The 26,152-nt window shown below is 38.8% G+C and overlaps 1 protein-coding gene and 2 pseudogenes across 1 annotated transcript; all 3 read left to right on the forward strand.

Moving 5' to 3' along the window:
• OR7A203P (olfactory receptor family 7 subfamily A member 203, pseudogene) lies at positions 280–1,211 on the forward strand (annotated as a pseudogene).
• On the forward strand, positions 12,997–13,965 carry OR7A17D (olfactory receptor family 7 subfamily A member 17D). The gene has a single exon (XM_001494078.2). The coding sequence runs from the start codon at positions 12,997–12,999 to the stop codon at positions 13,963–13,965; it is 969 nt and encodes a 322-aa protein (XP_001494128.2).
• On the forward strand, positions 21,688–22,645 carry OR7A204P (olfactory receptor family 7 subfamily A member 204, pseudogene; annotated as a pseudogene).

The following is a 26,152-nucleotide window of genomic DNA, read 5'->3' on the forward strand; positions in this document are numbered from 1 at the left end:
GGGGTACCTCAGCTCATACACTCTAAAATGTAACAGTTAAAATACAGATGCCAGAATATTAACCATGGATGGAGATGAGGAGGATACCATTTCTAGTCACAGATTTTCTTGGAAACAAAATTAATAAACGGCAAGGAACAACATGATCGAGGGCCTCCCTGTGCCCTGAAGTTTCAGCTGCAGCAGGGAGCCGCCTCATTCCTCAGCATCCTCTGACACCATCTCATCACTTTCCCTGTTGCTCATTCCCTTCAACACACTGGCTATCTTTTGAGCCTTGAATATCTGTAGAAAGACCTTCCTCAGGACTGGCTCCTTCCCCTGCAGGGCACACACTTTCCCCAGACAACATGATTGCTGTGTTTGGAAATCTGCTCATCATCTTGGCCATCAGCTCAGACTCCCACCTCCACACACCCATGTGGTTCTTCCTCCCCAACCTTTCCTTCATAGACATCTGTTTCACCTCCACCACCATCCCAAAGATGATGTGGAGCACCCAGACATGAAGCAAAGTCGCAACCTATAAAGGTTGCATCATGCAGATGTATTTTTGTGTGTTATTTGCAGAGTTGTACATCTTCCTCCTGACCGTGATGGCCTATGTCCAGTTTGTGGCCGTCTGTCGCCCCCTGCACTACACAGTCATCATGAACTCTTGGCTCTGTGGCCTCTGGGTTCTCGTGTCCTGGATCACAAGTGCGCTGTATTCTCTGATACAAAGCTTAATGGTGGTACAGCTGTCCTTCTGTGCTCACATGGAAATCCCCCACTTTTTCTATGAACTTAATCAGGTGGTCCAACTTGCCTGTTCTGACACCTTTCTCAATGACACAGTGATGTATTTTGCAGCAGTGCTGCTGGGTGGTGGTTCCCTCACTGGGATCCTTTACTCTGATCCTAAGATAGTGTCCTCCATGCTTGGAATTTCAACAGCTCAGGGGAAGTACAGAACATTTTCCACTTTTGCATCTCAACTCTCAGTTGTCTCCTTATTTTATTGTGTGGTCCTAGGCGTGTACCTCAGCTCTGCTGCTACCCACAGCTCATACTCAATTGCAATGGCCTCAGTGATGTACACCGTGGTCACCCCCATGCTGAACCCCTTCATCTACAGTCTGAGAAATAAAGACATAAACGGGGCTCTAAAAATAGTCTTTGGGGAGAAGACTATAAAGGTACAATTGTCCTGGAGCTGGAGAAGTTCCCCTGAATGCAAGGCTCAAAACCTCAGAACTAGGGGCTGGCTCTGTGGCCGAGTGGTAAGTTTGCATGCTCCACTTTGGCGGCCCAGAGTCTCACTGGTTTGGATCCTGGGCACGGATATGGCACCGCTCATCAAGCCATGCTGAGGTGGCGTCCCACATAGAACAACCAGAAGGACCTACAGCTAGAATATACAACTATTGCTGGGGGGTTTTGGGGAGAAGAAGAAGAGAAAAGAGAAAAAAAAAAAAAGAAAAGAAAAGATTGACAACAGATGTTAGCTCTGGTACCAATTGTTTTTTAAACCCTCAGAACCAGGAATTGTGATTTTCCTAATCAGATTTTGGAAATAAAACTTGCTCTTTCTATTTATTTCTGGAATTTTCATTTCTTTTACTTCAACTTCCTTGTACAATTTAAGTAACTCACTTGATTAAGTGCTCTGCTCTGTCTGACATATAGACGGTTTTCCCTTTTGTCCTTTTTTTTTCTTGAGGGAGATCAGCCCTGAGCTAACATCCACCACCAATCCTCCTCTTTTTTGATGAGGAAGATTGGCCCTGAGCTAACATCCGTGCCCATTTTCCTCTATTTTATATGTGGGACACCTACCATAGCAAGGCTTTAGGAGCAATGCGTAGGTCTACAGCCAGGATCTGAACTGGCAAACCCTGGGCTGCGGAAGCTGAGTACATAAACTTAACCACTTCACCTCTGGGGTGGCCTCCCCTTTGTCCATTTTCTTACTTTCACAAAGTTTTTCCCAATCTTGAATTAGAAATATTTATAAATTCCTATTTATTTCTAGGGGCAACAAGGATTTCTTAAATAATTTCCTCTCAAATTACATATGTCATTCCAAGGAATTTTACCTGGTTTTCCTGGAAGAATAGTCATGAGTGGTATCACTCATATGGGCAAAAATGCACTTGGCAACTAAGGCCATTTACATAATTTTATTGCAAAGAAAACTCTAAAACCATAGTTTTCACTTTGGGTTCATCATTCTTGTCTGTGTTACTACCTTAACTGCTCTTTCTGATATTGTAGACTTTATGGGTTACTGAGTTTTATAACTGGTCCCCTGGTGTTATTCTCCTGTTCAGCTCAGTGTGCAGATTGTCTACCATAATCATGGCAAAAATTGATGGTCAAATGTTGATCTCCTAGTGGAGTCTACATGGAAAGGCAAATTTTGATAATAGCCTGACTTAATATGGTCTTAGAGTCAGTGATGGGTTTAAATATGACGAAGCAAAATTTTAAATCACATATTTTATTACTATACAAAATATCTCTTCTCATGTTGTACATCTGCTCACTGAAGTGTGGAAAATTGGTGTCCACATATGAGGGGGTTTATGCATTTGAATGAAAGAATTATTGGTGTGTTTTTAGATTTTCTTGAACTATTTTTCTGTTTCTGCTTGAAAAATTTTAGTTCTGCCTACAAATATGATTCCTCTAGTGCTCTAAATAAAATATCCCCCTTTTTCTAAATTTTGTCATAATCACTAAAGGGACTGCAAATGAAAAATGTCAAGCTTACACATCTCCTTCTTTCTCAGAAATCCTTTCAATCTTCATAATCAAGTGGTGGCTCATGAGAGCTTGAATTCCTGCCCAGCCATGTAACAGGGCCAGCAGTTGTTCTCCACAAATAAACATGTGCCTCCAACCTCTCCAAGTCCCCTGCAATGCAACCTCAATATAGCCACTTGTTGTACAACTATCCGAAGTGAACTTGAACAATAGAATGATCATGAGTGTTGTCTTCAATTAGAATATGTGCCAAATAAGAAGAAATTGATGATCAAATTGCCATCATTTCTGTTTGCTTTGATTATTGTACCAAATAGCTATTGCTGCATAATAAGTCATCCTAAAGTCAAATGGTTTAACATAATACCTTTATTATCCCATGGGATTATACCTTTATTATCCCATGGGATTATATGATGTGGAGTTGTTCTGACCTACACTGAGCCCCTTATGAGGCTTTGGTCAGCTGTCCATCTATACATTATGTTTTTAAGACTCATCTAGGATCATATGTGTGGCCATAGGGCATTTTTGTCTTGAACCAATTAGTGTCAATCTACTACATTTGTATTTAGTGTTTCAATGTTAATCTTCTACTTACAGGGAAAAGAGCTTATCATGTGAATTACTAAACTTAGTTCACTGTTTCTATATCCATATATGACACTTTGTTTTCTTCCCAGTTAGAAGAGTCCCCCACACCTATTCAGAATGACACAGCTACCTGCGCTCTAGATCCTACTCTGAGCCGTGCACCATTCTCTCCATTTAACTAACTTATGAGACTATGATAACCTTCAATAGACCATACATATTTAAAATGTACTCTTTCTGGAATTAAAGGAGCCATACAGAAATTGAGAGTGCACACTGCATCATTACATTTTTATATAATTCAAGAAGGTGTACAATAAGCTTTATCTGCCTTATTATATAATAATTAAGAATTTAATCTCCTGAGCCTCAGTTTCCTGATTTCTGAAGGTAATGTGAAATATTAAACTTAACTTCAGATGGATGTTGTGAGGTATAAATGAAAATGTGGAAATGCCTTTTTAATTCCAAGAAAATGTTCAACAGTAATGAAGATATATATGTACATGTTATGTGCATTTATATATTTTTTTCAAATAAGCACACTCACACACATATATATATACCTATACACAGATGCATGTATAATCTCATCTTTTACATTAACTGGACTTAAGAGAATGTTAGAAAGGATAGAAATGGAAAGAGGGAATGTTTGAATTAACATGAAATTCAAAGAATGTAGAAAAGTAGACACAGAGATTTAAAGTAGAATGGTTGACGCTAATTTTAATAATGGATTACTTTTCCTATCTTAATGCCCCAAAGCCTCAAAGACAGAACAAAAATGGGAAATTCGCTGTACCATCTATTAATACTGAATTTCTCCCAATTGACTTTAGATTTCTTCTTCCATTTAAGGTAGGATTTCAACACAAAATGCGCTTACACAAGGGAAGCTAAATTAAAGAACCATGAGGCTTAAATTTAATTCCCTGAAACAAAATTTTATTGAATAAATTAGGCCTTAGATTATTCCTGCTGCTATAACAAATTGTCACACTAGTGGCTGAAAAAGGACAAATCCATGGTCTTACAGTTCTGGAGTCAGAACCCTGAAATGGGCCTACATGGACTGAAAGCAAGATATCTGCAGGGCTGAGTGTTTTTGGAGGCTCAGGGAAGATTTCTTTCCCTTCCTATTCCAGTTTCTTGGGGCCACCTACATTCCTTGGCTCATGGCCCTTTCTCCATCTTCAAATCCAGTAGCTTAACATTTTCAAATCTCTCTCTGACAGGAACTTTTCTGCTTGCCTCTTCAACATTTAGAGGACCGTGAGGGTTACCTTAGTCCCACCTGGGTAACCATGCTATTCTTCTTATCTTAAAGTCAGCTGGTTAGGAAACTTATTCTATCCACCACGTTAATCGTCCCTTGCTGTAAAAAAATAACACATTCAAATGTACTGGGAACTAGACCGTGGACATATTTTGGAGGCTTTTATTCTGCCTACTAAAATTCTTCTTCTGATGTATATTATTTGCTGACATCCGAGGACCCCATACAAAAGAATTAAACACAGGATTTATCACAGCTTCTGGAATGAGTAAATAGACTGTTCCTTCAAAATTACGTACAAATTCACTTTTTGGTGAAGACCTCAAACCACCTACACCTTACTCTAACATAGCACCACAGCCTTACTACTCAAAGAGTAGTCCATAGATCAGGGTCTGTACTATTAACATTATCCCAGAAATTGCAGAATCTCTGGGCCCACAGGATCTGCTGAAGCAGAATCTACATTTGAACTAGCATCCTGGGTGATCTGCATGCACAATGAAGTTGGAGAAGTGGAGAATGGATTTCCCACAGTTGACATTTGGGTCACAATAGTTGTTTATGCTGAGCGCTGTCCTGTGGATTGCTAGTTTTTAGCAGCATCTCTTCACACGTTGCCAAGTATCTACAAAGGCAAAATCATCTCTGGTTGAGAATACTGCCCCAGAGTTTGAGAACTGAAGCATCCTGACAGAAATCCCATCAAGGTCCCATCTCTTACTTGTTGTAACTTTGGGCAGATCTCTAAACCCCTCCAAGCACAGAGAATGGAGTTCATTATAGTATTGCCTCATAGAAGGGGCTTTTATGAGACTTGAATCACGCAATCCCTAAAAGCTGCTAACCTTAGATTATAGTGCATAAAAAGATACCAATATTTCTCTTATAATTAACAAATATTTTATAATGAGGTGTTAAATGATAGCTTTGAATCTTTAATATAAAAATTAAATAGAATTTTGGGGCAAAATTTTCATGGAGCCAAGGAATGTAGTGCTCAAAATCTTATATCAGAGTAACACAACTCTGCCCCTTGTTGAAGAGGAGGGCAGGAATTTTCTGGAGACTCAGGGGCTGTGTCCCCACCACAAGTCAATGCTTTGAAGATCCAAGGGATGTAGCCAGACAGGCAGTTTTGTCAGTCTTACGTGTTCGAGAAAACTTTAACTCAGAATTGGGAAAAGGTGCTAATAGGTTATACCTCTGGAAGGGAGGAGAGTCCCTGGAGAAGGTGTAAAAAACAACTGGATTCACTTGACTCCTAATCTGGTCTCTTGGGAACAAAGAATCAGGAGGGAAAGTTTTTTTCTGTTTAGACCAGTGTCCCACAGGGAAAGAATGTGCTTCGAGGCTGGAAGAACAATAGGGAAATATGCCTAATGAGCACTGTAGGAAGCTGTAAATATTTTTTCTGTTGCAGTCCCTGAGTGTGTGCAGCCTTGGGCTGGATGGGACATGGTTGTTTCTTTGGGCTCCTAAGTGTTACTGGAAGAACAATTCTTACCTCCTTCCTGCTGTCTTGTCTGGGGACAGATCTTCGGTCTCCATCATCAACCACCCAGGAAAGAATTTGGGCTTTCACATGGAGACCTTCCTTTCAGAGGTCCCTTCTAGGTGAGTTCAAGAGCCCAGTAAATAGTCTAGGAGAGGGATAGAGAGAATGGAAGAGAAGAATGTTTACCTGAGGTCACCTAATAACTAATCCAGCCTAGTACTGAGCCCAGAGATCACAGTAGTTATTTGCTTGCTTGATAGATTATTAATTTGTTCTTATTTATAATGCTGAAAGGAAGTGAATATTGAACTCAGCATCACAGGGGTCGTTGCTGACAAAGAAATCATGGTTAAGAAGCCAAATTAAAACAGGGAATGGAAGGTGTAAAGTCCTTACAATAAAGGTAGGACATAATGCTGAGGATTTTTGCAATCAAAGGGCATAGAAAAATAGCAAAATAGGTGTGAAAGGATGTATAGTGAAGTGAGGGCATTTCTTATTTTTAAGAATGGGGCATATTTGACTTTATTTCTGTATTGATCAGAAATATCCAGATCAGAAAGATATTACCTTACAACAGCTGTCCATGAGACACACATTTTGCAGTATCTTCTCTCATTTGCAGTATTTACATGAAAGAAATTTTAATTTAATTGGTGAAAAGGGGTATGCAAATAACTTTACCTTGCAAACATTTCATTACCTGTGAGGCTGAATATGTAGCATCCAGCATCACAGCCACACACAGCCGCCATAGTATGACAAGCTACAGGTGGGTCCTGTGGTTCCTAGACCAGGAAAGGAGCATAGGCCACAGCAGAGAGAGCACTGAATCTTAACCACTAGACCACCAGGACTGGCTGTTAGTGAGTTAGCCATTGGCTATTTCTATTGTAAATTATCTGTATAACCCCCTTTACATTTGTATAGTGGATCAGAGTGATTTTTTTCCTCTTTATGACTGCATTTTTTCAAATGAGAAATTGAAGATTGTTTCATCAGTTTTGCTCTTTTTGCCATTTAGTTCTTTCACGTATAAGTGTATGTAGTTTTTTAGTAATGTGTAGTCAAATCTACCAGTCAGTCATATTTAGTTCTTCCCGTTGCTTTTTTAACTTTATTTCCTTGCTTAAAACAAAATGATAGGAAGGCTCTTCTGTACACTTAGTGCTAATAAATCACCCTTGTATCTGTTACTAACTAGTCTTCGCATCCTTGTTAGTCCTTATTTTTCCTTTTGGTCTTTTGTGATCAGATCTAGTTCTAAAAGTTGCATCATCTGGATTTTGGCCATCATGTGGAAGGCATTCTTGTTTCAATTTGACTAGAGATCACCTTTACCTTCCATAAAAATGTGTGAAATCCACATATCTTTATATAAGAGGAATTATAACTTAGATATTACTCCTCCCCACATTTTATGCCTCTCTTTTATACTATTTTATTTCCAAGTCTTTGGCAGCTTAGTTTTCAATAAGTGACCCATGTTGATGTCATTAAATTATTACTACTTTATGTCTTTATATAAGTTAGTTGTAGTTTTCCATTCAATTATGTTTCATATAGTTCTTTCGAAACCACTATATTTAACCTATCAATATTCTCATGGCCATTCTTTGTTCCATAAATTCTTAGTTTCTTTAAAAGTTTTCTTTCTACATTTTGTGCACACATATCCATACAGTTTAAACTCAAACGCACACTTAGAGTACCGAGCACTTCATAAATTCTCTGTATGTTTTAGTGCAGTCTTCTTTCTAGCTTGTCTCTCCCTTTCCTTCTTGCTCAGCAGTACCTTGTGAACGTCCCTCTAATCAACTAGCAAAGTGCTGATTCATTTATTTGATGCCTGCAAACATTTCATGGTGTGGCTGTGCCATTCGCACTTTTGACGGGCTTTCATATTCTTTCTCATTAAATCACTATGATGTGAATACTACAAAAATATTTTGGAATTAATTTAAAACTGCTGTTCTCATGAGGGATATTTTTTCCCTCATTACACTACACTCATATTACACTGAGTAATATCCAGAGGCATTTTGGCTGTCACACTGGGAAGACGTGGATGGATGCAGGGATGCTCTGGGAATCCTACAATGCCCAGGACAGACCCCACACCAGAAGGCCATCTGCCCCAGAATGCCAGTAGTGCTGAGACTGAAACACTGAGTTAGAGAATACCTATATTTTCACTACTTATACTATTCTTCAGAGTGTTTCCCAATGTGTAACACTTCACAATTCTGCCAGCAAGATTAAGAGTACTCTTTTGCTACGTGTTTAAAAGTTCCAACCCCAATCAATGTGACAGCTCTTTAATGTCATCCCAGGCTGATGGGTGTGAAAGAATTTTTTGTCATTCCCTTAGCTATTACTGAGTTGAGCAAAAGTCATACATCACATCAACTTTTGATTTATCTATTATTATTATAAGTCCATGTATTATACGCCAATTTTTCTACAGTCATTAGAATTTTAAATGATTTGTACAGATTATGTTTCTCAATTGACTTTTGAGGACACTTTTAGCCAAAACAGTTTTATATTTTGCTTACTTAAATATGCCTGTCTTCTTACCTCTGAGTTGCACTCCTTAATTAACGTAATATTGTCACTTCTTAGATTTTATATGTAGTTTTATAGATGTTCAACTAAAGTGCATTGTTTACTTAAAGTGAGGTCTTTAAGCTGTCTGATAATTTGCAAGAAGTGTATAATGGGAAATCAATTTATTTTCTTCCAGATAGATAGGCATTTATGCCAGCTTTTATTCATCAATCCAACCTTTTCCAAATAAATTGAAATGTGACCTTGTCATGTATTAATGCCCATATGTACTGACCTAATTCCTGAATCATTCAACAAGTAATAAGAGAGCATCTACTGCATAGCAGAAGTTCTATTAATATTTTGTCATGCTCTTTTGTGCCATGTTTCTGTGAATTTGATTATTAATCTATGATGATATTGTTAAATTATTCCTATTGTAGATCTTATTTCTGTTAGTTTTTTATGCTCCATCCAATATTTTTTCTAAAACATTTGTGTTGAAACCACTCTGCACAGCCTGGTTTCATTTTCTCTGCCATTGCTTTTATTTCATAACTTCTTATTTTCTTAATTTAGTTTCTATATAAGTGCACATATATTTACATAACATTCTGAGAACACAAAAATGAACAAAGTTGGTGAACTACCTGATCCTTTGGATCTTGTGTCACTATGGAGAAGTCAGAAAATAATGAAATAATGTGTATATGACATAATGTCCTCAGGCATAAATCATACAAAGCAAGCTACTCAGTGTAAAAGGATAGAATTTTCATGGTGTGTGCAGGATTTATAGAGTAAGATCTGGGTAGGCCTTTGCATGTTGGATGAAGACCAAAACCAGAACAAGAGGATGCCCACTGCATTTATCACAAAAAAAAAAAAGACAAAACTCTAAATCCAAGAACAAAGAAAAGATGCCACATAAGAAAAATGAGGAAGAGGTTTGACTCATACACTATTGGACTAAGTAAAAACTAATTGGTCAAGTAAATATGGAAAAGACACAGGAAATATAAACCTTCCAAGACTTTATGTAAAACATGCCAACTTTTGTTATACTTTACATATTTCCTTTTATCAATTTTTGGTTTATTTCCTTTTTTATATTTTTCAGTTCTTTGGTTGACCATCTCACTGTGCTCATCCAGTCTTCTCCCAATAACTGTGAGTATCCTTATGGGTTTTTGTTTGAACTCTTTGTCAGGTAGGTTGCTTATTTCTGTTTCATTTAGTTCTTTTTCTGGGGTTTTGCCCTGTTCCCTTGCTTGGAATGTATTCCTTTGTCTCTTCATTATGCCTCTTTCTCTGTGCTTATATCTATGTATTAGGTGAGTCAGCTATGTCTCCTGAGCTTGGAGAAGTGGCCTTATTTAAGAGATGCCTTTTGAGGGTCAGCAGTGTGCTTTGCTCTTGTCATCAGTCCAAATGATCCAGGCCTGACCCCTTTGTGGGTTCCTTATGTCCTTCTGCTGTGGCAGGGTTGCTCTTAATGGATGTATGCAGGGAGTCTAGTCTTTCCCTCCCTGGCCAGCTGTTTGTAAATCTGGTTTGGGGAGCCTCAGCACTGTTGGCTTTAAGGTCTGACAGCACACTCCTGTTGCACTTTTCCTGATAATTGGGTGCATACCCAGTGTAGCTGGTTGTTAGGCTCAGGGGCTTAAAGTTGCTATAGGTCTCAGGCCTACAAGGCTGTTGTCAGTTCTCTTAGGAGTGCAGCTGAGCAGGGCTGGCCCTAGGCATGGGAGCACACAATTGTTTCAGGCTTTGGAAGGTGGGGCTGATCCTTTTTATGGCTATTTGTGAAGCTCAGGTCTTCTGCTGCTGATAAGCCCCACCCCCTACAGGTCCACACACATCATCAACAGAGTCCTGGTCCATGCACACTTCCTAACCCCCTGGAGCATATCCTGACGCTGCCCTGCAGAGACCCCCACCTCTCCACCAATGCCCCCTACAGTTCACCTGGTCCTCACACATGCCCTGCCCCACAGAGGTGGACACACTCACCTGCCTGTAGAGGATCAAGGCACCCAGTCAATGCAGACTGAAAAGTAGCCTGAGGGCTTGCTTTTGGGTGGAGCTGGTTCCTAGGGCTGGCTGCCTGACCTGGCTGAACTAGATTAAATCTGAGCTCTAGTGGATGTGGCAGACCCCTTGGCTAACAGGCCAGGGGAAGAACTTCAATGGCTTTTCTGAAAGGATCTGTATCAGCATGCCTGGACTAGGCGACAACAATGGCCACCACCAATGTCTCAGTCTCTGGAGAGGTCTCTCCTCTTACCAAGATGCACCCAGAGCCTACTAGGTGAGTCTCTTTTCACCAAAGGGCTGTTAGCCTTCTTTCTGGTGATTTTAGGGTGCTCACTGAGATGGGTAAATTTGTCCATGGTCTCTTTAAGAGCCAGGCTTTTTGGCTTTCCTCCAATAGCTTTTCTGGGGGTATTCCCCACTGCACTTAATAGCCAGTGAAGCCAGATAGTAAGACCTTCGTCTCAGTTGGGCTGAGTCTGAAGGATGCTTATAGTGGTAACGGCACCCACTCTGGACCTCACTCCTCCAGGGAGGGCTGCATACCTTAGAGTGGCTCCCACCTGGCCGGCTGTGAAACTCTGCTGCTCATGAAGGTGGCTTTTTTTTCTCTCCGGAAGGAATTTCTGCCTCTTCCGCCTTAGTCAGGACTGTCCCTTGTTATGGGGGTTCTTTTTATCCAGTTTTCAGTTTTCTATCCAGGGTAATTTTTCCAAAAATAGTTGTAACCTGTTTGTGTTCGTGGGAGGAGATGAGTGCAGAGTCTGCCTACACCACCATCTTGAAGAGATCTCCCTGTTGGTTTATTTCCTGTGCTCATTTTTCTCTTGGAGTATTTAATCTATCAGGTATTTGACACTATAAACATATCAATATTTCCATCATTAGGATAAAGATACTTTTCTTTTTTATTATTTTTCCTGGGCATCAAGGAAATAGAACAGAAATTGGGATGTTGCCAGAACCAAAGAAGCTTCTCTTTATCACATAGTATCAGGGAACATTGGAGTTTACTGGATCTCTTCCCCTTAATGTTCATTTCATTTCTCTCTGCCTCTCTCTCTCTCTCACTGTGTGTTTATTGAACATACTTTTCTTTTATCTTTCTTTAAAACCAGGGCAGAAAATGACCATAGCAAAATAGAGCCCCAAGTTTATTGGTCCTGGGAGGTGTACAAACTGGAGTTTCTGGGTACCATTTTACAGTTTTTAGAAGAAAGGTAATCTGATCTGACCAACTTGAGTTGCATCCACTCATAGTCTAATCAGGGTGAGGGAGGGTGAGAATGACATGGCAAAAACACATCCCCAGAGGCCATGGTGGTAGTGGTGGTGGTGGTGGTGGTGTGGGTGTGTGGGTGTGTATGCCTTGTGGAATGAGAACAGTCCTCAGAGCAGGGGTACATGACCTTATATATTCCAAGATGACCTTCATAATACAGAGGCCAGAACTCAATCAACAGATGATAGTAAGGAGGGAATTTATTTCGCTTCATGGGAGGACTTTACAACCAGATTTATAAAGTACAACAGTTACATAGTGTGAATGAATGACCTCCTGTGTCTTGAAGTTTAAGCAGCAGCAAGGCCACCTCATTCTTTGAGATTGCCTGGCACCAGCTCTGATCACTCTCTCTCTTACTTATTCCCCTTCTCACACTTACTTCCTTTTTTGGACTTGAATATCTGAAAGTGGTATAGTCTTTGGGGCCTTTGCAGTGGCCATTCCCTCTGGCCGAGACACACTTCCCCAGATAACCTCATGTCGCCCACTCTCTCCTTCTTGTGGACTCTGTTCAAATGTCAACTTCTTTACTGGCCTTACCTGAACACTAATTTTTTAAAAAATCTCCTATCCACTCTCTCCTTATACTTGCTTTTGTTTTCTCCAGGGTGCCTGTCACCATCTGACATATATACAATGTTTTTATTTTCTCATATTCATTCACCATGAGGGGATTGTAGGGCCTTTTGGTTTTCAGCACCCTGTGTATATTGCCAAGATAGTGCTTAGGACATGGCTGACACTCACATGTTCCCAAATGCATGAAAGAATTTCTCAATGAAACTAGAATGCACCACCTCTTGGAGAAATTGGCATGTTGGACAAAAACTCAAAATTAGAGATGAAACAGGGGATTCTCTGAAAGGGAACAGATCCATTCACAAACCATTGGGATTATTTTCTAGACCACAAAATATAAATTGTAGAATTTCAACCATGTGAGTAATGCCAGGTTGTGTAAAAATTAGTCATGGTATTTTCCTCTTTCCAAGTAGTCGCCTGCACCACATGGAACCAGGGAACCTGACAGGAGTTTCAGAATTTCTTCTTCTGGGACTTTCAGAAGAACTGAAATTGGAGCCCTTCATATTTGGGCTTTTCCTCTCCATGTGCCTGATCACTGTGTTTGGAAACCTGCTCATCATCCTGGCTGTTAGCTCAGACTCCCACCTGCACACACCCATGTATTTCTTCCTCTCCAACCTGTCCTTTGTGGACATCTGTTCCACCTCCACCACCATCCCAAAGATGCTCCTGAACATCCAGACTCAGAGCAAAGGCATAACCTATGAGGGATGCATCACCCAGATGTATTTTTTTGTACTATTTGTAATGTTGGACATCTTTCTCCTGACTTTGATGGCCTATGACCGGTTTGTGGCCATCTGCCACCCCCTGAACTACAGGGTCGTCATGAACCCCAGGCTCTGTGCACTGCTGGTTCTGGTGTCCTGGATCTTGAGTGCCCTGGATTCCTTGTTACAGAGCTTAATGGTGTTGCAGCTGTCCTTCTGTACATACTTGGAAATCCCCCACTTTTTTTGTGAACTCAATCAGATGGTCCAACTTGCCTGTTCTGACACTTTCCTCAATGATATGGTGACATATTTTGTGGCTGTGCTGCTGGCTGGTGGTCCCTTTGCTGGGATCCTTTACTCATACTTTAAGATAGTCTCCTCAATACGAGGAATTTCATCAGCTCAGGGGAAGTATAAAGCATTTTCCACCTGTGCATCTCACCTCTCCGTTGTTTCCTTATTTTATTGTACGGGCCTAGGTGTGTACCTCAGCTCTGCTGCTACCCACAGCTCACACTCCAGTGCCACAGCCTCAGTAATGTACACTGTGGTCACCCCCATGCTGAACCCCTTCATCTACTGTCTGAGGAACAAAGACATGGAGAGGGCTCTGAAAAAATTCTTTGGGATGGCAGGTATAAAAGGACCAATTGTCATAAGGCTAGAGAAGTGTCCGTGACTGCAGGATTCAAAGTTCAGAGCCAGATATTGTGGTTTGTATCAGATTGTAGAAGTAGAACATGCCTCTTCTATTTTTTCCTGGAATTTTTATTCCTTTGATTTCAACTTCCCTGTACAATTTATGTAGCTTACTGTATTAAACTATGTAATTTCTCTGTTATGCAAGAGTTTTCCCTTTGTCATTTTCCTACACTCCCGATGTTATTCCCATCTGTGGATGTGAAATATTAGGAAATTCCCATTTATCTCAAGGGACTACATGGATCTCTTAAGAATAATTTCTTCTCAAATGAAATATATCATACTGAGTATTTTGTTTGTTTGTTTGACTAAAGAATAGTTATGAGTTGTACTGATCCTATGGATAAAACTACTCTCAGCAACCACAGTCATTTAAAGTTTATAACAGAGGAAAATCTGAGACAACTGCTTTTCACTTTGGAGAACATCATTCCTTTGTATATTACTAACTTAAATGCTCTTCCTGATAAAGCAGACTTAACATACTGGTTGTTACAACTGATCATGCATCTTTTTCTACTCATTAGGATCCTGTTCAGTTATTCAGCTCAGTGTTCTCCATCTGTGCCGTAGTTACTAGTAAAAACTGATAACAAAATACATGTCTCCAATTGGAATCTAAACAAAAAGACAAATATAAATAAATTGATTAACATAATATAACCTTAGGGTGAGAGTAGACCTTAAATATGATTAAGCAAAATGTTAAATCATACATTTTTACTATACAAAAAATGTGTATATATGTGTATGTATGTATATATTTGTATACATTTTTCTTTGAAATAACCACACACACATATACATACATGCACACAGAATCATTTATACTTCCGACATCATGTTGAAAGAAAGCTTTAGAGAAAGTTGAAACTTAAAGAAACAAATGTACGAGCATTTAAATTAACATGAAATTTCAGGAATGTAGAAATTTAGACATGAATATTTAAAGTGGAATGACCTTAATTTTAATAATAAATTACCTTTCCCATCTTGATGCCTCAAATTCAGAACCACATTTACACTTACGCAGAGGGGAATTCACTGTATCAGCTAATGGAGCCAAATATCTCCAAATTGACTCTAATTTGTTCCTTCTATTAAGCTGGGAATTTAACACAAAATGCCTTCACCCAAGGGAATCTTAAAAAACGAATAGAGAGGCTTAAACTCAGTTCCCACAAATAAACATTACTAGAGAAATGTCTGAATTAGATTTTATTGCTGCTGTAACAAATTACCGCCTTAGGCTTTAAAAAAACACAGAAATTTTTTTCTTAAAGTTCTAGAGATCAGAAGTCAAAATGAGTCCCACTAGGCTAAAGTCAAGATGTCTGCAGGGCTGAGGTAGGTTGGGTTGCTCCAAAGAAGAATGTATTTCCTGCCTAAATCATTTTCTAGTGGCTAACTGCATTCCTTGGCTCATCCCCTCCCTCTGTCCTCAAAGCCAGCAGCATAGCATTTTCAAATGTCTCTCTGACTCCAATTTGCTTTTTCTGTTTCCACATTTAGATAAGCATTGTGATTACATTAACCAACCTGAATAATACAGACCAATCTTTTTATTAGCAACCTTATTCCATCTCTGGCTTAATTCCCCTTTGCTCTATAAACTAATATATTAAATACTTCTTGGGTTAGGATGTGGACATCTTTTGAGGCCCTTATTCTGCCTACTACAAAATCATTTTCAGATGTATATTACTTGATGACATTCAAGCGCCCCTATATAAAAGAATCAAACACAGACTTTATCATGGCCTCTACAATGAGTGAAATATTTTTCTTTCAGAGTTACATACAAAGACGATTTTTGCTGGAGAAGACCTAAAACTACCTACAGCTGGTTCTAACACAGGACCACACCAGCTGCTCAAACTATTATCCATAGACCAGGACCTGCAGCATGAACACCACCTGGGAGCATGTTACAAATGCAGGATCCTCGGGACCACCTGCTGAATCAGAGTTTGCATTTGAACTAAAATCCATGATGATGTATAAGCACGATGAAGTTAGAGAAGTGCTGGTGTTGAATAAGGTTTCTCACCCTCTCACTGTTGACTCTTGGGGCTGGATAAATATTTGTGTTGGGTCCTGTCCTGTGCATTGCTGGTGTTTCACAGGATCCCCTCACTCATTGCCAAATATCCCTATGGGCAAAATTATCTCTGTCTCAGAGTTTGAGAACTGGAAGCATCCTAACAGAATTCCAGTCAAGTGTCCATCTCAATTTGGTGTATAACTTTGAGCAGAACGTTAAATCCCTCCGTGTAACATTCCTGAAATGGAGAATGGAGAACATAATAGTACTACCTCATAGAATGGACTTTTCTAAAAGCTAAATCAGACAGTCCCTACAAACTGCTAAGCTGGATTATGGCACATGAAAAGATTTAAATATATGTTTTAAAATTAACAGGTATTTTATAGACAGCTTCTAACTTGTGATATGTTTGAAATCCCTAATTGTTTTCAAAAGTACCATAAAGTCAAGGAGGGTAGTACCCAAAGTATAAAGGGACAAAGTTCTCCCTCTTATAAATAGGGGAAAAATAATTTTCTAAGGATATCATACGCTATGTTATCACCACAAGTCAAGGCTTTGACGAGCCAAGGGACCTAAGCAAGACAGAATCCTCAGTCTTCAACTTTGAAAACTTTAATTCAGGATTGGGATAAGGTGCATGGAGGTTTAGATCTGTGGAAAGCAGATGAGTTAAAGAGAAGGAACAATAAAAACTGAATTCATCTGGCTTACAACCTGTTCTCCTAGGAACAGAGGATCAATAGGAAAAATCCCCTTTCTGTCCAGACCAGTGTCCCACAGGGAAATTATGTGCTTAGAAGTTAGAGTAACAAAAGGGAAATGTGCCTAATGAGCTGATATAAGAAGCTGTAAATATCTCACCTGCTGCAGTCCCTCAGTGTGGGCAACCTTGCTGGACTGGACACAGTTGTTTCTTTTGGACTTCTAAGTGTGGCTCAGGGACTGATGCTTCACTCATTCCTGCCGTCTTGTCTGGGATCACAGTTTCAGTCTCCAGCATCAACCATCCAGGAAGGGGTTAAGATTTCCATAAGGAGACCTTCCTCTCAGACTTCCCATCCAGGTAAGTCAGAGAGACCAATAGACTCTGCATGAGTAGATAAGAGAGAATGGAAGCCAAGAACATTTACCTAAGGTCACCTGAGAACCAATCCAGCCTAGTCCAGGTACCAGAGATCTCCATGGATGTTTGCAGGCTGATCAATCAACAAATGTATTTGTTGAAGATACTAAAACAAAAGTGAACATAGCACTGTGCAATGGAAGTGTCCACGTGAACAATTAAAGGATGTTAATGAAAATCAAATTTGAAGAGAAAATGGGAAATGTAAAGTGCTTCCAGGAAAAGCAGAACATAATCCAAGGGCGTTTATTAATCAACAGGAGTAGACAAAGAGGGCTTTCCATTTTATTTTTAAGATGGGGCATATTTGACTATGTTTCCATATTGACAAGAAAGATCTAGATCAAGGATTAGTTACAATTACATCCTTGCAACAGCTGTACATGAGACATACATATCACAGTAACTTCTCCCTTTGGATATTCACGTGAAAAACCATTTAATACGTGAAAAATAATATGCTAACAAGCTTTACTTTGCAATTATTTCACCACATTTGAGGCTGAATATATATGTGGGTTTGTTAGCCATTTATTTTCTCTATCATAAATTATCTGTGCCAATCCTTTGCTTTCATATGCTGGGGCTAAAGTGCTTTTATTCCTGTTTTTTATTGCATTCTGTCAAACAAATTATTGGCAGTTTTTTCACAAACCGATTGTTTGCACTTAGTTCTTTTAACGTATAGCTATAGATGTATAGATATAGATGTATAGGTGTATTTGTGGGAAATGTATGAGAGTCTATAAATTTCATATGGTCAAATCTATCAGTCAGTCATTTTCTATTTTCTTCATTGCTGTCTTATTTTTTATTTTTTGTTACTGAAATAATTGAGTAGTCACTTTAATGTTCTTTGCTTGTGAAAACTTAGTTTAAACAAAAATTACAGTTCATGTTGTCCCGCATGCTAATTGCTAATAAAACACCTTTATAAATAATATTTTCAACTTGTTGTTTCATCTCTGTTTTTCTTATTTTTCCTTTTGCCCTGTAGGGATTAGATCTATTTCTAAAGATTGCATCATGTTTGGCCATCATCTGGAAGGCATGTTTCTTCGCATTTGAACAAAGGTCACCTTTGCCTTCCATAAGTACATTGGGATCCATATATCTTTATGGAAGATGAAATTATAATTTAGGTACCATTTTCTACTCATGTTATAAAAACGCTTCTATTATATTTTTTTATTTTCAAGTATTTGGCAGTTTAATATTGTTTAGTGACCAATGTTAAAGTCATTAAATTATTACTAATTTATGTCTGTATGTAAGTGAGTTGTAATTGCCATTCATTTTGTTTCATACAGTTCTTTTGAAACCACTAGACTTAAACTAATTTCATTCTCACTCTCATTTTTCCCATAAGTTCCTAATTTCTGTTAGAGTTTCTCTTTCCCTATTATGCATACACACATATTCATGCGGTTTCATGCAAATGCACGATTAGAATCCTATGCACATTGCAAAAGCTCTTTGTGTTTTAGTGCAGTCTCTTTGGATGCCTTATGTCCTCTTTTCCTTCTTAGTCAATAATACCTCAGGGACTTGCCTCCAATCAGCTCATAGGAGGCTGGTTCATTATTGCAGTGGCTGCAGAATATTTTGCAGTGTGACTTGCCTCTCACACTTTTGATCGTCTTTCTCCTTAAATTGCTATTATATCACTGATACAAAAATACTTTGCTATCTTTATGTTAAAACTTTTCTTTACAGCTAAGGACTATTTTCTCCCCCAGGGTAACTTGAAAAATATCTGAACACATTTTATCTGTCACACTGGTGAAGGGAGGGCAGAGGCCAGGGATGTTGTAAACACCCTGGAAGGCTGAGGACACACCTCACCTCATACAATGTTCTGGCCAAGACATCAATAGTGTCAAGATTGAGAAACCTGAGGTGAGTATTTTTAACATTTATACCAGACTTCAAGAATGTCTCCTCTACGTGTTGTAACACTTCACATTTCTGCCAACAAAATTAGACCATACTTCTTTGTTATCTGTTTAAAAGTCCCAAGTCCTAACAATCTGACAGCTCTTTAAATCTTCTTCCAGGCTAATGTGTGTGAGGGAGAATTCTTTTTGTTTTCTTAAACTATTACTCAGTTTGGCAAAATTATTATATTTAATCAACTTCTTTATTTGATTATTATAATTATAAGCCCATCCGTTAAATACCAAATTTTATACAGTTATCAGCATTTCAAAAGATTTTGACATATCATTATTTCTCAACTGGACTTCGGGGGGATATTTTTGGTCTTAAAAAGTTTAAATTTTTTTTAGTTAAATGTGTCTGTCCTATTACTTCTGAGTTTCTTGTCTTAATTACTATGGATTTGCCCACCCATAGACTCTACATGTAGTTTTCTAGATATTCATTTCACAGTATTGGTCACTCTTACACGGAGGTCTTTAATCCTCCTGATTTTTTCTAAGATTGGAAGATAGAAAATCACTTCATTTATTTCAGACTGATAGACATTTATGGCAGCTTTGATTCTACAATCCAACATTTTCCAACTAAATCGAAACATAACCTTGTCATATACTAAATGAGACCTAATTTCTGATTCATTCAGCAAATAATAACAGAGCATCTGTTACATACCAGAAAGTTCTAGGAACATTATACATTATACATTATAGTCTCGTATGTCAAGGTCTTTGGTAATTTAATTATTAATCCATGTTGATGTTGTTAAATTACTGCTATTTTATACCTCGTCTCAGTTAGTTTTCAATGTTCCACCCGATTTTAATACAGTTCTATTGAAATCACTCTATTTCATCTAGTTTCGATTTCACTACCATTCTTTCATTTCACAACTGCCCATTTTCCTGAACTTGTTTCTATATAAGTCACATATATTACATAAGTTTGAGAAAACAAAGGTGAACAAAGCAGGTGAAGTCCCTGCTTATTTGATACTTGCATTGTAACAATTCAGAGTACAATGAAATAAATATGTGTCTAACATTACGTCCTCGGATAAATCATATTAAGAAAGTTATTTGGAGTCAGAGGATGCACTGTCATGGTGTGCACAGGATTTATAGAGTATGGTTTGGAGGGGCCTTTGCATGTTGGACAAAGACCAGAACCAGGACTAGAGTGTGCTCATTGGACTTGTCAAAAAGAAATCAAAACTCAGGCCATGCCCAGTGTCCCAGTGGTTAAGTTTGACATGCTCCACTTTGGCACCCCAGGTTTGATTCCTGGATGTGGACCTACACGACTTGCTGTCAGTGGCCATGCTGTAGCAATGGTTCACGTACAAAAAGAAGAAGATTGGCAACAGATGTTACCTCACAGCAAATCTTCCTCAGCAAAAGAAAAGAAATCAAAACTCAGAACCCAAGAATAACAAAGAAAAGATACCACATGAGAGAAGGAAAAGGGGCTTGTCTCATCTGCTATCAGACCATATAAAAGCCAATTGGTCAAATACATATGGACTAGGCACAGGAAACACAAGTTCTGTTGCTTGATTTTAAAAATGACCAACTTTCATTGTTCATTACATATATGTATATCCTTTTGCGATGTGTTAGTTTATTCTCTTTGCTCATATTTCTCTTGAGCTATTTAATCTGTAAAGTGTTTTGTACCATAAAAATATCACTACTTTTGTCTTTTGGACTATTTGTTTTTCCACTTTTATTACTCTCTCTGGAAAACAAGGGGTATAACTGAATCAAATGCCACCAGAACTAAGGGAGATTTTCCCCACTCACAGTCTCTCAGGATTATTAGATTTTACTCCTCATATGTTTCAATTTCTCTCTCTCTCTCTCGCTCTCTCTCCCTCCCCCCCCCCCCCCCACACACACACATTTTTATGTTTCATTAAATCAGGGCAGAAAATGACCATACAGGTAGGGAGCCCTAAGTTTATTTTCATTGGGAGGCCTACAAACTGGAATTTCTGGGCAACATTTATACACTCTTTAGGGGTTAAGATAACATGATCTAGATAATTTGTGTGGTATCTTCTCTTAGCTTAATCAATGTGACTGTGGGTGAGAAAGGCATGGAAGTAACACAGCCCACGACGACACGGTGAGCAATGGGTGGGTGTGTGTCTACTCTCACTTTCATACCAGGTTTCATTTTCAGCAGCTTACCTGTCACCTTTGGATATGTTAATTTTTAATTTGCTGACATTCTCTCACCATCACTGAACTGTAGAAGCTAATGTTTTTCATCATTCTGTGCTCATTGACTAGACAAGGCCTGCAACATGGTTGACACTCAGATATATTCCATAAATGCAGGAACTAATTTATCATTAAAACTATGGAATGCTTGACCTCTTGGGGAGAAGGCTGATGTTGGCACAAAATACCTAATCAGAGATGAAACAAAGGATTCCTTGAAGGGAACCATATCCATACACACAACATTGAAATTAATTTCCTGACTGTCAAAAGCCAATAGAATAATTTAACTATGTGAGTAATGCCAATATGTGTGAAAATTAACCACGTTATTTTCTTCATTCCTAGTGGTCACCTCCACCTATGGAACCATGTAACAATACATGAATGTCAGAATTTCTTCTGGGATAGTCAGAGGAAGCAGAACTGCAGCCTCTCATATTTGAGCTTTTCCTCTCCATGTATCTGATCACTGTGTTTGGGAACCTGCTCATCATCCTGGCTGTCAGCTCAGACTCCCACCTCCACACACCCATGTACATCTTCATCGCCAACCTGTCCTTTGTGGACATCTGTTCCACTTCCACAACCACCCCAAAGATACTCCTGAACATCCAGACTCAGAGCAAAGGCATAACCTATGCAGGACGCAACATCCAGATGTATTTTTTTAAACTCTTTGCAGGATTCGACATCTTTCTCCTGACTGTGATGGCCTATGACCGGTTTGTGGCCATCTGCCACCCCTTGTACTACATGGTCATCATGAACCCCAGGCTCTGTGCACTGTTGGTTCTGGTGTCCTGGATCCAGAGTGTCCTGCATGCCTTGTTACAGAGCTTAATGGTATTGTGACTGTCCTTCTGTACAGATGTGGAAATCACCCACTTTTTTTGTGAACCAATCAGATGATTGAACTTGCCTGTTCAGACACTTTTCTTAATAACGTGGTGGTGTGTTTTGCAGCTGGTCTGCTGGCTGGTGGTCCCTTTGCTGGGATCCTTTACTCATACTTTAAGATATTTTCCTCATTAGGAGGACTCTCATCAGCTCAAGGAAATATAAAGCATTTTCCACCTGTGCTTCTCACCTCTCAGTTGTCTCCTTATTTTATTGTATGGACCTAGGCGTGTACCTCAGCTCTGCTGCTACCCACAGCTCACAATCAAGTGCCACAGCCTCAGTGATGTACACTGTGCTCACACGGATGCTGAGCTCCTTCAGCTACAGTCTGAGGAAGAAAGCCATAAAGAGGGCTCTGAAATCATTCTTTGGGATGGCAGGTATAAAAGCACTGAGTGTCCTAGGGCTTGAAAACTGCCCACGATGTCAGGTTTCAAAGCATGCAGAAATTATGATTCGTATCAGATTTTGGAAGTGGAACATGCCCCTGCTGGATTTTTCCTGCAGTTTTTCCTATTTTTTCCTGAAATTTTTATTTCTTTGATTTCAACTTCTCTGTACAATTTATGCAACTTCCCTTATTAAGTTTGTTTTCTCTCTGAAATTCAAGAGTTCTTACCTTTGTCATTCTCCTACTTTCCAAATATTATTCCCAACCTTGGATTTAAAATATTTGGAAATCCCCACTAATCTCAAAGGACTGCATGGATCCCTTAAAAATAATTTTTTCTCAAATGAAATAGATCATATGAATATTTTTGTTTTGTTTGACTGAAGAATAGTCATCACTTGTACTGCTCCTACAGAAAAAAATACTCTTGGCAACCACAACTATTTATATGTTTATAACAGAGGAAAATTTGAGACCACAGTTCTTCACTTTTGTGAACATTATTCCTCTGCATATCCACCTTAGCTGCTCTTCCTGATAGCAAACTTTAACATACTGTTTGATATAGCTGATCATGTGTTTTTTCTACTCATTAGGATCCTGTTCTGTTATTCAGCTCAGTGTTCACCATGTCTAATATAGACACTGGAAAAAAAATGATAATAAAACACGTCTTCAAGCAGAAGGTACACAAAAAGACTAATATGAATAAATAAATTGCCTGTTAGAGTTGACCTTAAATATGATGAAGCAAAATATTAAATCATACATTTATTACTGTACAAAATAAATAGTGTATATGTCTGTGTATTTGCATAAATTTTTCTTTCAAATAACTACACACACGTATATGGACATGCACACAGAATCATTTATAATCTTGTCTATTATGTTGAAAGAAACCTTTAGAGAAACTTGGATGGTAAAGAATGAACATTTGAATTAACATGAAATTCCAGGAATGTAGAAATTTAGACATGAATATTTAAAGTAGGAATGAGTGACCTTAACTTTAATAATTAATTACTTTTCCTATCCTAAAGCCTCAAAGTCGGAACCACATTTACACTTGGGCAAAGGGGAATTCACTGAATCAGCTAATGGAGCCAAATATCTCCTGATTGATTCTCATTTGTTTCTTCTACTAAGGTGGACTTGCACCACAAAATACCTCTGCCCAAGGGAATCTGAATGAATGAATTGAGAGGCTTGAACTCAGTTCACAAACAACAGGTATCGGGTAAATGTCTGAGTTAGATTCCTACTGCTGTTGTAACAAGGTGCCACATTAGGCTTAAGAAACACAATTTCATCTTAAAGTTCTAGAGATCAGAAGTGAAAATGGGTCTCATTGGGCTAAAATCAAGATGTCTGCCAGGCTGGGATCCATCTGGAAGCTCCAGGAAAAAACACATTTCCTCCTTAATTCACTTCCTAGTGCACCTGCATTCCTTGACTCATCCCCTTTCTCTGTCTACAAAACCAGCAGCATGGCATTTCCAAATGTCTCTCTGACTCCAAATTAAGTCCTTTCTTTCTGCATTTAGAGGACCATCATGATTACATTACATCAACCCGGATAATTCACGCTAATCTTTTTAAGATCAATAATTTGCAAATTGATTCATCTGCATCGTAATTCCCCTTTGCTCTGTAAACTAACATTTTCAAAACTTCTTGGGTTAGGATGTGGACATCTTTTGAGACCCTTATTCTGCCTCCTACAAAGTCATTTTCAGATGTATATTATTTGATGACACTCAAGCAATCTTATAGAAAGGAATCAAACAGAATTTATCAGAGCTTCTATGAGTGAAACACTTTTCTTTCAAAATTACATACAAATACATTTTTGGTGGAGAAGACCTAAAACTGTCTGCCCCTGACATTAACACAGGAATACACCCTGCTATTCAAAGTAAGATCCACAGACCAGGACCCGCAGCATAAACACCACCTAGGACCACCCGGACCTTGGACCACCTGCTGAATCAGAGTTTGCATTTGAACTAAAATCCCTGATGATTTTCATACACAATGAAGTTAGAGAAGTGCTGGTGTAGAATGATTTCTCATCCCCTCACTGTTGACATTTGGGGCTGGATAAATATTTCTGTTGGGTTCTGTTCAGAGCATTGTAGGTGTTTGTCAGGATCCCTTCAGCCATTGCATAATACCCCATGGGCAAAATCATTTCTATCTCAGAGTTTGAGAACTGGAAGCATCCTAACAGAATTCCAGCCAAGGCTCCAATATGTACTCAGTTTATAACCTTGAACAGAAGATTAAATCCCTCTGAGCCCCACTCCTGAGAATGGTGTGCATGATAGTACTACCTCACAGAATGCGCTTCTCTAAAGATTAAATCAGACGATCCCTACAATGTGCCAAACTAGGTTATAGTGCATAAAATATCTAAATGCATCTTTTATATTTTTTTGTTTTTTTATTGCAGTAACATTGGTTTATAAAATTGTATAAATTTCAGGTGTACATCATGATATCTTTCAAATTCTGTGTGGATCACACCATGTTCACCACTCAAAGACTAATTATAATCCATCCCCACATACATGTGCCTAATCACCTCTTTCACCCTCCTCCCTCCCACTTCCCCTCTGGGAACCACCAATCCAATCTCTGTCTCTATATGTTTGCTTGTCGTTGTTTTTATCGTCTACTTATGAGTGACATCATATGATATTTGACTTTCTCCCTCTGATGTATTTCACTCAGTATAATACCCTCAAGGGCCATCAATGTTGTCACAAATGGCCGGATTTCATCATTTCTTATGGCTGAGTAGTATTCCATTGTGTATATCTACCACATCTACTTTCTCCACTCATCCCTTGATGGGCACCTAGGTTGCTTCCAAGTCTTGGCTATTGTGAATAATGCTGCGATGAACATAGGGGTGCATGTATCTTTACGGATTTGTGTTTTCAAGTTCTTTGGATAAATACCCAGCAGTGGAATTGCTGAATCATATGGTAGTTCTATTCTTAATTTTCTGGGGAAGCTGGATATTGTTTTCCATAGTAGCTGCACTGTTTTGCACTCCCACCAGCAGTGCCTGTGGGTTCCCTTCTCTCCACAACATCTCCAACACTTATTGTTTCCTGTCTTGTTAATTATAGCCATTCTGATGGGAGTGAGGCGATATCTCACTGTAGTTTTGATTTGTGTTTCCCTGATAGTGAGTGATGTTGAGCATCTTTTCATGTGCCTGTTGGCCATCCGTGTATCTTCTTTGGAGAAATCTCTGTTCAGATCTTTTGCCCATTTTGTAATTGGGTTGTTAATTTTGCTGTTGTTGAGCTGTATGAGTTCTTTGAATATTTTGGATATTAACCTCTTATCTGATATATGGTTTGCAAATATCTTCTCCCAATTGTTAGGCTGTCTTTTCGTTTTGTTGATGGTTTCCTTTGCTGTGCAGAAGCTTTTTAGCTTTGTGTACTCCCATTTGTTTGCTTTTTCTATTGTTCCCCTTGCCCGGGCAAACATGGTGCTTGGAAAAATGCTGCTAAG

Source organism: Equus caballus, chromosome 21 (genome assembly GCF_041296265.1).
Source record: "Equus caballus isolate H_3958 breed thoroughbred chromosome 21, TB-T2T, whole genome shotgun sequence".
NCBI lineage: Eukaryota > Metazoa > Chordata > Mammalia > Perissodactyla > Equidae > Equus > Equus caballus.